At 43.9% G+C, this 17,941-nt stretch overlaps 1 protein-coding gene across 2 annotated transcripts in view; it reads right to left on the bottom strand.

Annotated features, from left to right (window-relative positions):
• Positions 1 to 77: 77 nt before the first annotated feature.
• The window catches only part of LOC121550252 (small G protein signaling modulator 1-like), a 101,432-nt gene continuing 83,568 nt past the window's right edge, over positions 78 to 17,941 (bottom strand). Inside the window, exons 19-25 of one of the 2 annotated variants that reach the window (XM_045226801.1) lie at positions 15,261 to 16,868; positions 14,999 to 15,120; positions 14,768 to 14,850; positions 13,941 to 14,050; positions 11,337 to 11,433; positions 9,056 to 9,223; positions 78 to 179 (exon numbers count right to left, since the gene is read on the bottom strand). In XM_045226801.1, coding sequence (XP_045082736.1) covers positions 91 to 179; positions 9,056 to 9,223; positions 11,337 to 11,433; positions 13,941 to 14,050; positions 14,768 to 14,850; positions 14,999 to 15,120; positions 15,261 to 16,868 — 2,277 coding nt within the window. In that variant the 3' untranslated portion in view covers positions 78 to 90. Of the gene's footprint in view, positions 180 to 9,055; positions 9,224 to 11,336; positions 11,434 to 13,940; positions 14,051 to 14,767; positions 14,851 to 14,998; positions 15,124 to 15,260; positions 16,869 to 17,941 lie in introns of both variants that reach the window. The other variant, XM_041862429.2, reaches the window with a different exon arrangement.

A 17,941-nucleotide genomic window follows, 5' to 3' on the forward strand; every position in this document is an offset into this window, starting at 1 on the left:
AGATGAGTCCTCTATCTATCTCTATGTTTGAGAAAGACTGATGGGAAACAGGAAGAGGAAGAATGAAGAGAAGTGGACGGCTCCTGGAGATCACTTGTTCTCAATGAGCGTCTGCACCTTGCACACCAGTTCCCGGGCCAGTGTCAGGATCTGCTTGCTGTTGTGATGCTCAGCCATTTCTGAAAAGAGAAGAGAGAAGATTTAATTCCCGCTGGACCACTTCCAACATCGATACACAAGGCAATAACACCATTTTTATTTTGTGTATGCGTGTTATTCATTGAACCATTCATTTGCTCAGCACAGGTACCCATTCAACATTATTATTACCCTTTCAACTATTGACAGTGGGACATGAACAAAAAAACACATTTAGATTTCTCTAGGCAATTAAAGCAATGGCATGCTCCACATTGAAAATGTATCTGTAATCTACAGCTTGTGCCCTAGTCGAGTGTTTCATATAAACTGCTGCAAGGTGGTAGACAGTTTACCATAAAAAAGGTATAGTACTGTACACAAATGTACATATACATTTTAGTCATTTAGCAGACGCTCTTATCCAGAGCGACTTACAGTTAATGAGTGTATACATTTTTCATACTTTTTTCATACTTGAGATCAGAATTTTAACGCCCACAGTGTTAAATGTAACATTTTCTTAGAAATTACATGTGACCCATAGGGGTGTAATGGTTCACCAAACCCACGGTTCGGAAGGTAGTGCGGTTTTGGGGTCACGGTTCAATTGGGGTTTTGGTACAGCGGGAAAATGTAATGCCATTCACAATGTTCAGCATTCACAATGTTCATGGCATTGTCTGTTGTGACAGGATTGTTATGTTGGGCCTCTCAAGTTTCCACTCTGATGCTGCATTTGTAACCATGTGGGAGGTGGGAATTTACAAGTTGTGAATTCGTAAATACCAGTTGGATGCATTCATGTGATTTGAACTAGTTGAGAAACACCGATTGGCTAATGCCCAACAAGCTGCGTCAACCATAAACTAAAAGTACAGCTATACATTTACATTTTTTACATTTTAGTCATTTAGCAGACGCTCTTATCCAGAGCGACTTACAGGAGCAATTAGGGTTAAGTGCCTTGCTCAAGGGCACATTAACGTCATTTAGCAGACGCTCTTAGCCAGAGCGACTCACAAATTGGTGCGTTCACCCTATAGCCAGTGGGATAACCACTTTACAATTGGGGGGGTAGAAGGATTCCTTTATCCTATCCCAGGTATTCCTTAAAGAGGTGGGGTTTCAAATGTCTCCGGAAGGTGGTGAGTGACTCCGCTGTCCTGGCGTCGTGAGGGAGCTTGTTCCACCATTGGGGTGCCAGAGCAGCGAACAGTTTTGACTGGGCTGAGCGGGAACTATGCTTCCGCAGAGGAAGGGGAGCCAGCAGGCCAGAGGTGGATGAGCGCAATGCCCTCGTTTGGGTGTAGGGACTGATCAGAGCCTGAAGGTACAGAGGTGCCGTTCCCCTCACTGCTCCATAGGCAAGCACCATGGTCTTGTAGCGGATGCGAGCTTCAACTGGAAGCCAGTGGAGTGTGCGGAGGAGGGGGGTGACGTGAGAGAACTTGGGAAGGTTGAACACCAGACGGGCTGCGGCATTCTGGATGAGTTGTAGGGGTTTAATGGCACAGGCAGGGAGGCCAGCCAACAGCGAGTTGCAGTAGTCCAGACGGGAGATGACAAGTGCCTGGATTAGTGCCTGCTATCATGATCGTAAACAAATTATAGTTTAAAAAAACACATGAATGGATTGCTTTTTACAAAATGTTTTGTTGTTGCATTTAATAATAATAATAATAATAATAATAATAAGCCATTTAGCAGACGCTTTTATCCAAAGCGACTTAGTCATGCGTGCATACATTTTTGTGTATGAGTGGTCCCGGGAATCGAACCCACTACCCTGACGTTATAAGCGCCGTGCTCTACCAGCTGAGCTACAGAGGACGTAACTGCCGATAATGCTGTTATAGAGGCCATTTCCTTAGTAGGTGACGTCAGAGGTTACCATGTGGGAGCTCAGGATGATAGACGAGTTTTCTCACTAGTAATTATCAAATCAAATTGTATTGGCCACATGCGCCGAATACAACAGGTGCAGACATTACAGTGAAATGCTTACTTACAGCCCTTAACCAACAGTGCATTTATTTTTAACTAAAAAGTAAAAATAAAACAACAACAAAAAAAGTGTTGAGAAAAAAAGAGCAGAAGTAAAATAAAATAACAGTAGGGAGGCTATATATACAGGGGGTACCGTGCAGAGTCAATGTGCGGGGGGCACCGACTAGTTGAGGTAGTTGAAGTAATATGTACATGTGGGCAGAGTTAAAGTGACTATGCATAAATAATTAACAGAGTAGCAGCAGCGTAAAAGGATGGGGTGGGGGGGTAGCCATGATTAGCTGTTCAGGAGTCTTATGGCTTGGGGTAGAAGCTGTTGAGAAGTCTTTTGGACCTAGACTTGGCACTCCGGTACCGCTTGCCGTGCGGTAGCAGAGAGAACAGTCTATGACTAGGGTGGCTGGAGTCTTTGACAATTTTGAGGGCTTTCCTCTGACACCGCCTGGTATAGAGGTCCTGGATGGCAGGAAGCTTGGCCCCAGTGATGTACCATTTAGAGGCCGGTCAACTATTCTTTTGAGGAATTCCCACTTCCATCTTGGTTACGAAAGCACTATGACACTGCCTCCTTCAGTGCCAGATGCGCACTTGAGACTCATAAAGGGGACGTGTCTGTAGCGCGGTACATTTCCCACTCTGGGGTAAAGTGATGGGCTGTCACCAGTGTTGCCATGGTCGCAGTTTTCCGGCCAAATTGGGCTACTTTGAAAACGATGTCGCGCATGCATTGTTTTTTGGTTGCGGGTTTTTGGCCTATTTCTAAGTTGCACCGCGGCCGCCATGGCATTTCTCCTTAAAAATATATATTTCCATTTCACCTGCTGTTGACTGTCAGGGAGTGAGGCATGCTGTTGCTGAGTGAGTGAGTTGTGGGGAGGGCCGTGTGTATGTGTGTGTTGAGAAAGCACTACTGCTATTGGCTGAGTCACTTGAGCGAGAGGAGAGGGAGCAGCACGCGCGCACTTAGTAGACACTAAGCAGTGTAAAACGACTTTGGGCGCACATGATCGGAGGTGGTTTAAACGGCATTCTAATGTTGACTTTGCTTAAAGAAAAATGGTATCAAGCTATGTGTTTTATGCATTCTCAGTTCTTGAGTCTCGGGGGCTGCATGAATGGAAATTTGAAATTGAAGTTTTGGAACTGCCTCACGTGGTTCTTTTTAAAAATGTGGAAAAGTCCTCAATGAAACTGACATTAAAATGTGGAGAATGATACATTTGTATCTGTTGGCCATCAAGTATCCTATTCATTTATATGCTATTGTAGCCTACCATTTGATACAATAAATATGTTGAAATGACTATCACTGGAATATATATTGCAAATATATTTGTTTCACTTGTGTAGCCTACCTGGAGCTGGCAAACCAATTTAATAGTCTATAACTTCAGTTGATTGTTTTGTAGCATTATGTTATTATGCTATTATTAATGGTCATGTTTAGTTAATTAAATTGGAAGTTATCAAAGTGGAAAGGTCTAGGAGCAACAACGGCTCACTCGCGAAGTGGTAGGCCACACAAGCTCACGGAACGGGATCACCGTGTGCTGAAGTGCGTAAAAATCTGGAGCAGTGGAAACGCGTTCTCTGGAGTGATGAATCACCATCTGGCAGTCCAACGGACTAATCTGGGTTTGCGGATGCCAGGAGAACGCTACCTGCCCGAATGCATAGTGCCAACTGTAAAGTTTGGTGGAGGAGGAATAATGGTGTGGAGCTGATTTTCATGGTTCGGGATAGGCCCCTTAGTTCCAGTGAAGGGAAATCTTAACGCTACAGCATACATTTTATTTTATTTTATTTATTTCACCTTTATTTAACCAGGTAGGCCAGTTGAGAACAAGTTCTCAAGTTCTCATACAATGACATTCTAGACGATTCTGTGCTTCCAACTTTGTGGCAACAGTTTGGGGCAGGCCCTTTGCTGTTTCAGCATGACAATGCCCCCATGCACAAAGTGAGGTCCATACAGAAATGGTTTGTCGAGATCGGTGTGGAAGAACATGACTGGCCTGCACAGAGCCCTGACCTCAACCCCATCGTACACCTTTGGGATGAATTGGAACGCAGACTGCGAGCCAGGCCAAATCGCCCAACATCAGTGCCCACCCTCACTAATGCTCGTGGCTGAATGGAAGCAAGTCAATGAAAGTTAGAAGTCATGATTTGAAGGTTTGGCTTGGAAATATTTTTTTGCCTGGTCACAGATAGCTAATTTGTTGTGCACTTAAGTGCACAAGCGAAGGGAAAAGGTAAACGAAATGGGGATAAACATAGCTGAATTTGTCCAATAGAAACTCTCATTTGCAACTGTTGGATTAATGATTACATCCTAGATCAGCTAGATGCAGGAAAGCGTGTGCAAGGCGTTATTGAATGTGTCACTGTCACCTTGATTACTCAATTCTCTCGACCTGTGCAACTACGTTGTAAACTTTCATTCATAGGCTAGGTTGTAGCAACCTCATGATGGGTACAGGGACATTTCGAGCATCATGTAGTAGCCTAAACCTATCACTGTTACATTGAGCTGTGTGAATGGAATATGAATGACAGTCATCCAATATGCTGTAATAGAAATAAGGCCACGCATCATTTAAACGGCACCGACCACCACTGGTCTGTAGTCTATGCCTATTGAAATGACATGTCAATCTCGCAAATGGGCCATTTATAATGGTTTGTGGTCTTAACATCTGGCACATAGTTTTTTTAAAATCTTCGTCCAAGCCTCTGTCCAACTTTCATAACTCAAAACTCTCCTGTTGGATTTATTATAGTTCTGCACATTCGCAAACCTCGTTCGAGCCTTGAATGCTGAAAGCCGTGGTATATCAGACCATATACCACGGGTATGACAAAAAAATACTAATTACGTTGGTAACCAGTTTATAATAGCAATAAGGCTTCCCGGGGGTTTGTGGTATATGGCCAATATACCACGGCTAACAGCTGTATCCAGGCACTACGTGTTGCGTCATGCTTAAGAACAGCCCTTAGCCGTGGTATATTTAAGTGATAATGCCAGAGAAGCCGGTGTTTGGAGGATATATTGGCACGGGTGTTGTTAGGCTTGAGACAAAGTCAAGGGCTGGCAAACCGTGCCAATATATCCTCCAAACACCGGCTTCTCTGGCATTATCACTTTTATACAATGAGTTATCAACATATTCAAATAATAATTTACATATTTTCATAAAAAACATTATTTTGATGAATTTACTCATACTATTTCACCCTTCCATGAGCTACAGTTCCAACACAAATCTAAAGGTTGCTACCCAAAGCCGGGTGGTCGTTTGTTCTATTGGTTCGGTTGCCCGATACGCGACCCAGTTAAGTATTTTTGTTCTGCATCTATGGTTCGTTCTAAATGTTCCATTGCCATACTGGCTGGCAACGTTCCTATCCCTTGCTTGCTAGCTAGCCAACTACAGCTAACTTGCAGTCACATCAAACAGTGCAGCCAGAATAACAGCAAAGTAGCTGCATTTGCGTTTGTTTAAGCTGACAATTATTTGGATACATCCATAACAATGAGCTAATGATGCACGATTTCACCTGGCATGGAAAATGTCCTCTCTCATCAGGACACTGTTGTTCAGAGGAGCTAGCCAACAACACATCTAACACAATCACTTCAAACTGAAGCTGGACAGACTGCAAACTAGCTGCATTTCGTTTAGTTTTACCTGTTTTCTATTAACATTCCTTTGTATATATCCATAAAAATTATGCCAGCTGATTCATGATTTCGACTGGCTGAGAAAAGCTGTCTGTCTCGTCCCGACAGCTGGAGATCGAATTTCAATATTGAAACAATGTTGCAAATGTCGGAGAGACAGACAGCAAGATTTATACAAATCTCCGCTGTTGAAAACCAAATGTTAGTCTAAAATAAATGGGAGATAATGTCTAGATGCTTTTTACAGTGGAGATCAAGTTTACAAATTGCCTGGCTGGGCTGATGAGACAGTGGATTGCGCAGTGAGATGGAACAGAGTAAATAGGCATTTCAACATCATAGTTTTAGCTGGTGATGACTTGTTGAATAGACACCGACTGGAATGGGGTTTTAACCAATCAGCATCCAGGATTATGGCAACTCCTCTCTTATGGAAAAAAAATTGGCCTCGTTTTCAGGCCTTTTGGGTGGGTTTTGAGTGGTCATCGGGCTATACATTTTTGTTTGACCTGGCAACCCTGGCTGTCATTGTTAAGTAAGCACAATACAGGGTGCATTGGCCAATTCATTGAAAACTTCAGCTTTGGTTTGCATATATAGAGCGGGTACACCCGTTTGCTGAAATGAGTACAAGAGGGAAATTCGTAACTTTGCTCGGGCACTTTCACGAGGTGCTGAAACCCCCTATTCTCAACCACCGAGAATGGGCGCATATCCGCAGATATAAACCAAAGACTGTAAAAAAATATAAACATAGCCTACCTATCGCGCTTGTAATTTCTTTGGCCCTGTCAGCTGCCAAGGGCTGCTTGAATGCAGAGGGGAGGCGATGTTGTGTTGTTTCTTCGCGTTTCTGTCTTGTTCTGGTATACTGGGAATATGTCGGTGTAAATGTGTAAACCATATTTGAGGTATTGGCAGCTGCATAGGTTATTCTCGTTGAGCGTGGCGACATACTGTTAACGTTTTATCCACAACTCTCTCGCCGTTGTAATCTACTGGGAAGCCAACATTTTCCCAAACTGGAGATTTAAAATGATGATGGACGATGCTCCAATTCTGGTTTATTGACCCCATCATTCGCAATCGTACAGAACTAGTTCCCGGTTGCGCCTCACAAAAGGACAGTTTGAAATGGCCAATTTAAGATTTGAATTTTGATTACAATGCGCGCATAGGCTGTGGTTGTTTTAATGGAATAGCTCAGATTTACTCAAGAGACAGGCAAATATTTTTTTTATAACTAACCCAAGATAGATTCAAATGGGAGCAAATTAATCATAGTGGGCATAACAAACAAGAAGATGGGCAGAGCCAAGCATGAGTTAGTGAGATCATATTTCCGTTAGGGAACGCCTACTCTGTGAAGTGCACTTGTGCAATAACAGAATTCGCCCTTGCACTCCTAAACAACGCAATTTTTTTGAAACTTTGGCAAAGGGTAAAGTCTACAAAATGCAGTCCACTCTGTTACAGAGTCTAGTTTTGGAAACAGAAAACTGTATGGAGATCAAATGTTTCATCATGAGAAAATTAACAGAAGTTCGGCCCAAATCCATCTGGCTCCTTCTCCCACTGCCGGCCACTAGGCTTCCTCTCATCACCATATTTGGTAGTGAGTGGAAACGCCAACTGGATACTTCACATTTATACAGTACATCCAGTGAAATGTCTGGTTCATTGTTCCATTCGTGGCATAGGCCAACAACGCAGCATAGGCATGCATAGCCTATAGGCCTAGTGTTTTTATTTTGAATTATATATTTTTTAATGTACTCATTCTGGTTCACAGTGCGGACCGAACCGAAGACCCCGTACTGAATGGGAATACGTGTAGGCCTACCTTTACACCCCTAGTGACCCACTGAAATAGTGCTAAACTAACACTTTTCAAAGTGTTCACAAACTAACACTTGTGTTGGTCCCTAAAACCCTGGGTGTTGTAAATTCCGATTTAAATTAACACTTTATTAGATGCCATTACACGTTTTTTTGTTTTAGGTAAAATGTAGTGTTACAGTATATTGGGGGGTTGTTTTAACATTGTAGGTTGTAAAGCCTTATTTGCATATTTCCCAGCATGCCTTTCAAGTGAATGTGAGAGATATCCACCTATGACTCTGTTTGTTAGTGACAGAGGCATGGTTGTTGCATTCAATAACTAGTCCTGAAGCCTTAACCAAGTGACTGCCTAAGTGAATGTGTTTGAATTAAAAGTAAACCCTTTATGACCATATATTATACATTTCATAAGGCCTTTAGTTATGGCCTAGTTATCCCCAACATTGTGGTCTGAAAATCTTGGCCCATGGGGCCACATTAGACCTGCAAGTCACAATAAACTGGTTTGTGAAGTGATTAGTAATTCCTATTGGAATCCAGCCAGAGGGAGGATATCCAACAATTTGAATATTTTATCACCAACAACCTGCACTCAGAATGACTGCTATGGTGAAGGACTTGATAAACAAGACTACCTAAACCACCTAAACTGGAACACCCATTTCAGTAACAGGTGCAATAAATCCAACCCCTTACAGATTGGATTGGTTTAGAAAAATGTAAGTTATTTATCTTTGTATAGTATAAGAGCAATTCATCAATCAATGAGCATACAGAAACATAGATATTAAAACAAACTATAAAACTAAAAAAATACCTGCAACAAAGCATTCTGGGAAGAATGATAATGAGGCCCTGCCCACGTCTTTTTCACTCATAGATTTAACGGAAATGACTTTAACACAGTTGAGTAACAACAACATGCAGTGTTGATTGCACTGTGATTCAAATAACATTTATTCACCGCATGTGGTGTCAATTTCAGTCCTACTGGTGTTAACCCCACTAGAATCAACACTCGGGTATAACAGTCAAAACACTTTTTACCTTAACACAGAGATTTAACACTTGCAAATTTGCTGTGTATGCACATACTTATCGTATGTCCAAGAGCATGGGAAAAAATCTGTGTAAATACATATTTTGAGAGCTTGGGACTATAAAGTTATATCTACATTTATTTAAAAAATGTGTTAGCGTCACACTGTGTAGAGATCACTGTGGCAGCAAGCTCAATTTAAGTTAGATTTTCTTAACCACCTGCGTTGCGGGTGAAGGGTAACTTTTAAACTAGCGCAACTGTATGAAGAAAGACTCCAGACCTCTAATGCTCCACAAACAATTGAATGAATGTTGATTCAATGTTAGAAAGTGTACCGTTGAAAAACTTAATGATGTCGGTGAAGTCCATGTTGTTCTCCAGAATGATGTCCCGGTAGACCTCAACCAGTGCCAGCGCGATGAAGAGGACAAAGTGGCCAGAGGAGGCGTGCTTCGCTGCCCAGATGGTTTCCCACACCGCAAACACATCGTCATACACCAGCTCTGAGAAAGAAAAAGGTACAGGGGATGCAGAAGTCAGGTGTGGTTGGGGTATGGCATATTAAAATGGAATAAGTCATGGCAAAATGTGAAGAATTTCAGCTACAGTGGGGGAAAAAAGTATTTAGTCAGCCACCAATTGTGCAAGTTCTCCCACTTAAAAAGATGAGAGAGGCCTGTAATTTTCATCATAGGTACACGTCAACTATGACAGACAAAATGAGGAAAAAAAATCCAGAAAATCACATTGTAGGATTTTTTATGAATTTATTTGCAAATTATGGTGGAAAATAAGTATTTGGTCAATAACAAAAGTTTCTCAATACTTTGTTATATACCCTTTGTTGGCAATGACACAGGTCAAACGTTTTCTGTAAGTCTTCACAAGGTTTTCACACACTGTTGCTGGTATTTTGGCCCATTCCTCCATGCAGATCTCCTCTAGAGCAGTGATGTTTTGGGGCTGTCGCTGGGCAACACAGACTTTCAACTCCCTCCAAAGATTTTCTATGGGGTTGAGATCTGGAGACTGGCTAGGCCACTCCAGGACCTTGAAATGCTTCTTACGAAGCCACTTCTTTGTTGCCCGGGCGGTGTGTTTGGGATCATTGTCATGCTGAAAGACCCAGCCACGTTTCATCTTCAATGCCCTTGCTGATGGAAGGAGGTTTTCACTCAAAATCTCATGATACATGGCCCCATTCATTCTTTCCTTTACACGGATCAGTCGTCCTGGTCCCTTTGCAGAAAAACAGCCCCAAAGCATGATGTTTCCACCCCCATGCTTCACAGTAGGTATGGTGTTCTTTGGATGCAACTCAGCTTTCTTTGTCCTCCAACACGACGAGTTGAGTTTTTACCAAAAAGTTCTATTTTGGTTTCATCTGATCATATGACATTCTCCCAATCCTCTTCTGGATCATCCAAATGCACTCTAGCAAACTTCAGATGGGCCTGGACATGTACTGGCTTAAGCAGGGGGACACGTCTTGCACTGCAGGATTTGAGTCCCTGGCGGCGTAGTGTGTTACTGATGGTAGGCTTTGTTACTTTGGTCCCAGCTCTCTGCAGGTCATTCACTAGGTCCCCCCGTGTGGTTCTGGGATTTTTGCTCACCGTTCTTGTGATCATTTTGACCCCACGGGGTGAGATCTTGCGTGGAGCCCCAGATCGAGGGAGATTATCAGTGGTCTTGTATGTCTTCCATTTCCTAATAATTGCTCCCACAGATGATATCTTCAAACCAAGCTGCTTACCTATTGCAGATTCAGTCTTCCCAGCCTGGTGCAGGTCTACAATTTTGTTTCTGGTGTCCTTTGACAGCTCTTTGGTCTTGGCCATAGTGGAGTTTGGAGTGTGACTGTTTGAGGTTGTGGACAGGTGTCTTTTATACTGATAACAAGTTCAAACAGGTGCCATTAATACAGGTAACGAGTGGAGGACAGAGGAGCCTCTTAAAGAAGAAGTTACAGGTCTGTGAGAGCCAGAAATCTTGCTTGTTTGTAGGTGACCAAATACTTGTTTTCCACCATAATTTGCAAATAAATTCATAAAAAATCCTACAATGTGATTTTCTGGATTTTTTTTCCTCAATTTGTCTGTCATAGTTGACATGTGCCTATGATGAAAATTACAGGCCTCTCTCATCTTTTTAAGTGGGAGAACTTGCACAATTGGTGGCTGACTAAATACTTTTTTTCCCCACTGTAATTAGCTTTGAAACTGAAAAATTTACTAAACCCCATGGCAAAATGTGTAGAATTGCAGAAAACTAACTGTCTCTCTGCAGTCAAAAGGGGGGCAACTAAAGTGTTTTGCCCGCGAGGTGGGGGGGCCCGCCACCAAATCTTGCTTAGGACCCCCAAAAGGCTAGGGCCGGCCCTGAATCAGTTACCCAACCAAGGCAGGGCCCTTTAGTTACCCATGTTGGCCTGTTTTTCCTGAGTGATCTTACTGCCTGCCATATCCTTCATATGGAAACGGCTCATTAGAACTAGGTCTTGTTAGCCTTCTTCTTTGCTGTTTGACATTTAGTTGACGGTATGAAAACACTCTCCCCTAAGTTTAATTGGTATTTGCTACGGTATAAAATCCCCTAACAGCAGGATGTCATTACCACGCTTTAAGTCTAGGAGGAACCATCGGTAGCAGAAGTAGAAGTGGGTGTAGTCGCCATTCTGGTGCATTAGCTCAAATAGCTCAGAATCCAGGATCTACAGAGGGGTAGGCAGGAGTAGGAGGAGAGAGGGCACACAGACAGTTGAAGGAAGAGAGATGGGTTTGGTTGAGTAGAGGAAAAGGGTCGGGGAAGAGAGGAGGGAGAGGTTAGTGGAGAACATAAAGTTGGATGTGTTATATTCACTGTATCCTACTTTTCATGACAACAACTGGATGCATGCCAATATATACACAACATGACAAAAGGTATGTGGACACCTGCTCGTCGAACATTCTAAAATCATGGGCATTAATATGGAGTTGGTCCCCCCTTTGCTGCTGCAACAGCCTACATTCTTCTGGGAAAGCTTTCCACTAGATGTTGTACCATTGCTGCTGGGACTTGCTTCCATTCAGCCACAAGAGCTTTAGTGAGGTCGGGCACTGATGTTGGGCGATTTGGCCTGGTTCACAGTCGGCGTTCCAATTCATCCCAAAGGGAGGTCAGGGCTCTGTGCAGGCCAGTCAAGTTCTTCCACACAGATCTCGACAAACAATTTCTGTATGGACCTCGCCTTGTGCATGGGGGCATTGTCATGCTGAAACCGGAAAGGGCCTTCCCCAAACTGTTGCCACAAAGTTGGAAGTACAGATACGTCTAGAATGTCATTGTATGCTCCAAACCACAATAACAGCACTTACAGTTCACCGGGGCAACTCTAGCAGGGCAGACATTTTACAAACTGACTTGTTGGAAAGGTGGCATCCTATGACGGTGCCACGTTGAAAGTCACTGAGCTCTTCAGTAAGGCCATTCTATTGCCAATGTTTGTCTATGGAGATTACATGGCTGTGTGCTCGATTTTATACACCTGTCAGCAACGGGTGTGGCTGAAATAGCCAAATCCACTAATTTGAAGGTGTGTCCACATACTTTTGTACCGTGTATTCAGAAAGTATTCAGACCCCTTCCCTTTTTCCACATTGTTACGTTACAGCCTTATTCTAAAATGGATTGAATAAACTTTTTGCCTCATCAATTTACTCACAATACCCCATAATAACAAAGAAAACAGGTTTTTAGATATTTTTGCAATTGTATTAAAAATAAAAAACAGAAATACCTAAGTATTCAGACCCTTTGCTATCAGACTCGAAATTGAGCTCAGGTGCATCTTGTTTCCATTGATCATCCTTGAGATGTTTCTACAACTTGATTGGAGTCCACCTGTGGTCAATTCAATTGATTGGACATGATTTGGAAAGGCACACACCAGTCTAGATAAGGCCTCACAGTTGACAGTGCATGTCAGAGCAAAAACCAGGCCATGAGGTTAAAGGAATTGTCCGTAGAGCTCCGAGACAGGATTGTGTCGAAGCACAGATCTGGGGAAAGGTACCTTTTTTTTCAGCATTGAAGGTCCCCAAGAACACAGTGGCCTCCATCATTCTTAAATGGAAGAAGTTTGGAACCACCAAGACTCTTCCTAGAGCTGTCCGCCCGGCCCAACTGAGCAATCGGGGGAGAAGGGCCTTGGTCAGGGAGGTGACCAAGAACCCGATGGTCACTCTGGCAGAGCTCCAGAGTTCCTCTGTGGAGATGGGAGAACCTTCCAGAAGGACAACCATCTCTGCAGCACTCCACCAAATCAGACCTTTATGGTAGAGTGGCCAGACTGAAGCCACTCCTCAGTAAAAGGCACATGACAGCCTGCTTGGAATTTGCCAAAAGGCACCTAAAGGACTCTCAGACCATGAGAAACATGATTCTCTGGTCTGATGAAACCAAGATTGAACTCTTTGGCCTGAATGCCAAGCGTCACGTCTGGAGGAAACCTTGCACCATCCCTACGGTGAAGCATGGTGGTGGCAGCATCATGCTGTGGGGATGTTTTTCAGCGGCAGGGACTGGGAGACTAGTCAGGATCGAGGGAAAGATGAACGGGGCAAAGTACAGAGAGATCCTTGATGAAAACCTACTTCAGAGCTCTCAGGACCTCAGACTGGGGCGAAGGTTCACCTTCCAACAGGACAACGACCCTAAGCACACAGCCAAGACAACACAGGAGTGGCTTCGGGACAAGTCTCTTAATGTCCTTGAGTGGACCAGCCAGAGCCCAGACATCCCTGGAGAGACCTGAAAATAGATGTGCAGCAACGCTCCCCATCCAACCTGACAGAGCTTGAGAGGATCTGCAGAGAAGAATGGGAGAAACTCCCCAAATACAGGTGTGCCAAGCTTGTAGCGTCATACCCAAGAAGACTCAAGGCTGTAATCACTGCCAAAGGTGCTTCAACAAAGTACTGAGTAAAGGGTCAATACTTATGTAAATAAGGTATTTCTGTTGAATTGTTTTTAGAAATTAGCAAAGATTTCTAAAAACCTGTTTTTGCTTCATCATTATGGGGTATTGTGTGTAGATTGAGGGGGGAAAACGATTTAATCAATTTTAGAATAAGGCTGTAACGTAACAAAATATGGAAAAAGTAAAGGTATCTGAATACTTTCCGAAGGCACTGTATATATGTATATATAGAAGTTAAAGTGCCTCTGTGGCCTCACCTGGATGAGAGAGCGCATGTTGGAAAAGTGAGTGTCCATGGCCCCGCCGTGGGGGAAGTTCTGATTCATCCGCTTCATGAGCTCAGTGAAACAGCTGAAGGCCATGGCCTCTGAGAGTGAGTGAGTGTGAGAGAGCGTGAGAGAGAGAGAAAAAAAGACCGACAGGGAGAGATGAGGAAAGACCGGGAGAGAGATTGATGAAAGACAGATAAATGTTGAGCGGCCCGCTTCATCGCCATTTCTGTTGTCCTCCCTGAAGCACAACAATATCCCTGTCCTGTTTCATAAGATTATATTCATTGTACTCCTCCTTTACATTCCAATACTGCCGTATGATATAGTGATAATCTATGATGAGTCTCATTGACAGACTGTCATTTGACTAAGCTTATGTAGAATCTTAATTTGACTTTTTGCCACAGCAAAATAATCCTGTAGTAATGGGATTTTAACGTTTAGTCCATTACGTTGGTTGATCGGTGGTTAGGCTATTAGCTGGCCTAAAGTAGGCTACATGAAGTGCAATACCGTTAATATAAACGTGTGTTAGTGTGGGTTTTCAGTGAATTTATGTAAATCACAAAGCTCATCAGCATTTCCTGCAGTGCAGGAAAATTCTCAGCAACAAAAGAGTGATCAAATAAAGATCCTACATCTGTATATGTGTGTTAAACAAAGGACTGATCAAATCAAATTTCAAAAGGTAAAGTAATCTTGAAGGTTGACACATTTTGCTGCCATCGCAGAATCCATATCACAACTACCAAGGAGGAGAGTGACGGGGGAACACACACAGTCACAGCCTTGACTCATCAGCGTTAACTCACCATCATCCAGAATGACAAGGAGGGGAGCCAGCAGGTCACACATGCCCTGCACATAGCCAATCTCCAGGTGCTGCCAGATATAGCTGAGAAGAGAAGTCATGTGTAACTCGTTTATTCTTCCTATTTTCCATTTGACATTGAGCTCCACACATAACATAATGAGTCAAGATTATTTCCAAACCTTTCTGCAAAAGAGCACTAGAGAAACATGAATGACTGTTTTTATTTTACCTGCACATGATGTTGCGCAGTTTCTCCAGGTTGGCAGGGGTAAAATACCAGTAGTTTCTGTCACATCGCTGGACATCCTTCTCAATGCGGTGCAGGTTCATCGTGTACATGTCTAAAAGCTCCTGCTGCAACAAAAGGCGCAACACCCCCCCACACACAAATGTTAAAGCATAACTTACTCGGAACTGTAAAACCAAAAACCTAAATAAATCTTGATTATTCGGGAAGAATATATTCAGAAAATAAAATGCCAAGTGCCTACAGAATAGGTGGTTCCGATGGATGACACTGGAGAGATGGCCTCGTTTTTCAGCTCTCTGCCCACGGCCAGGGAGTCAAATTGTGGGAAAATGCTCTCCATCTCAGGCTCCTCAGACAAGTTGGACTCTGTGCCCTCTGGGCTGGGCTTGCACTGTTCCTCCTCCTCCAGTCGGAGCTCCAGATGGGGGACTGAGCCCTCAGAGAGAGCAGCCCCGACCCCGGAACTGTCGCACGGACCCTTCCTGTCCCACAGTGGGGCCATGGAGACTTTTGCCAAGGAGATCTCCTCCATCTCAATGGCTGAAGGAGACTCGTCAGATTCTGTGGTGGCCAGAGCCTCCTCACTCTGGGTGGTGCAACCAAATGCTTCCATTGCCCTTGCCAACCTGGTCTCTGCTACGGGGCTTGTATTCTTCTCGGTCTCTGGGAGCTCGGCCTCAGATGGTATGATCTCCTCCTCCTCTCTTTTTCCCACTTCCTTAGATTTTGTAATGTCCTCCACTTTTGCCTCTGCAACTTCTTTGTGTGACACCGTCTTAACCACCTTTGTTTCGGCTACCTCAGATTTTAAAGTCTGATTGGCTCCTACTTCTTTCTCAGTTTCTGTATTTTCCATAGTATTCTCTACGGCTTCCTTTACTTCCGATGTTTCAGCACTCTTTGTTTCTCCAGCCTCTGAAGTTCGCTCATCCTCCAGTTCTGATGTCTTGTCCTCCATTGCTTCTGCAGTCACCGTTGATATCAATGACTTCTCCTCTTTTGGCTCTCTATGGTTTGTTTCATTCTCTTCTGGATCTACAGATTCTGGTTCTGATCCTTCGTCCTCTGTTTCTCTTGACTCTCGAGTTTTCAATGTTTCCAGTGACTGCATCTCCTCTGTGTCTGCTAGCATGGCTGGCTCTCCATCCAACATTTTCACCACTTCTGTCTCAGGCTCTTTAGCATCCATTGTTTTGAACTCATCTGTTTCGGACTCCACTGTTTCTTCTACAGCATCCACTTCTGCTTTCGGTAACTCAATGTCCTCCCTTTCAGAGGTCCTTACCTCTTCTGTCTCGGCAGTTTCAGTCACGGAAGTATTTTCTTCCTCTATTTTCTGGCTCTCTAACACACCTGCGTCTGTTGCCTTGTCACCCCTTGTCACTGTCTTTTTGTCTATTTCTATATCTGGCACTTCTGTCTCGTTGCCCTCAGTCTCTTGGGTCACTTCGGTCGCACTCTCTTCCTTCTCTTTTTCCTCCTTCTCTGGTGGGTCCATGGCCTGGAGGTCCCTCTCCTCCTGCAGGGCCTGGGGTTGGATGTTTGGGCTATCTGCCTCCAACTCTTCCTCATGGGCTATGACTGGGCTCTGTGGGGCTGGGGCCAACTGTGGAGGAGTGCTGGTGGTGTTTTTAGGGGTGGTGTCAGGTGCAGTGCTGTCCTCTGTGCTCAGAGAGCGTTCTGACAGGCCTGAGGTGACTGAGAAGTTGCGAGAGGAGGGGTGCCCCGAGTCTGGGGAGCTGGTCCCGTTGGGCAGGGCTCCTCCATTGGGGATCTTGGGCACCTGCTTGGCCTCTTCGCTCTTGGGCTCGGTCTCAATCTGATCCACCTCCTCCACGGACTCAAACACCTAAAAGAACAAGCCAAAGGGAAGCAGGCTAGTCTAGGCGAAGGGATGGGAGGATGTGAACTGAAGAACTAGCAGGACAGAGAGTGTGGGGTTGAGGAACTTTGGTTCAAAAAAGCTAAAAGATCACTTTACACATATAACAATATAACTGTAAAAGACTAGAGCAGCGTTTCCCAAACTCTTCTTCAAGATTGGGTTGGTGGATTGCATCCAACTTAAGGTGCATACACCGCCACCTACTGTACTGGAGTGTGAGGCCAGTCACAGCCTACCTTATTAAATTCTTCATTAGTCCTGTTGCTCTAAGAAAGTGAAATAGAGCCCTAGACACACTGTCTGTGATTTATTTAGAATTCAAGGCACACTTAACCAGCATGGCTACCACAGCATTCTGCAGCGATACGCCACCCCATCTGGTTTAAGCTTAGTGGGACTATCATTTGTTTTTCAACAGGACAATGACCCAACACACCTCCAGGCTGTGTAAGGGCTATTTAACCAAGAAAGTGAGTGATGGAGTGCTGCATCAGATGACCTGGCCTCCACAATCCCCCGACCTCAACCAAATTGAGATGGCTTGGGCTGAGTCGGACCGCAGAGTGAAGGAAAAGCAGCCAACAAGTGCTCAGCTTATGTGGGAACTCCTTCAAGACTGTTGGAAAAGCATTCCAGGTGAAGCTGGTTGAGAGAATGCCAAGAGTGTGCAAAGCTGTCATCAAAGCAAAGGGTGGCTATTTGAAGAATCTCAAATATAAAATATAATTTGAATTGTTTAACACATTTTTGGTTACTACATGTGTGTTATTTCATAGTTTTGATGTCTTCACTATTATTCTACAATATAGAAAATAGTAAAAATTAAAGAAAAACCCTTGAATAAGTAGGTGTTCTAAAACTTTTGACCGGTAGTGTGTAATATATATCTCCACACCCCATCTCACGTCCTCACCCAATTCTCGCCTACCCTCAATCATATCCACAGCTACACTTGGTTTCGGAAACAACCACGGAGGAACATTCCCCAATGCAATTGCCAGCCCCATCTCGCTCTACCCTAGTCCATATTCTACCAC

The sequence above is a fragment of the Coregonus clupeaformis genome, chromosome 18 (assembly GCF_020615455.1).
Source record: "Coregonus clupeaformis isolate EN_2021a chromosome 18, ASM2061545v1, whole genome shotgun sequence".
Classification (NCBI taxonomy): domain Eukaryota; kingdom Metazoa; phylum Chordata; class Actinopteri; order Salmoniformes; family Salmonidae; genus Coregonus; species Coregonus clupeaformis.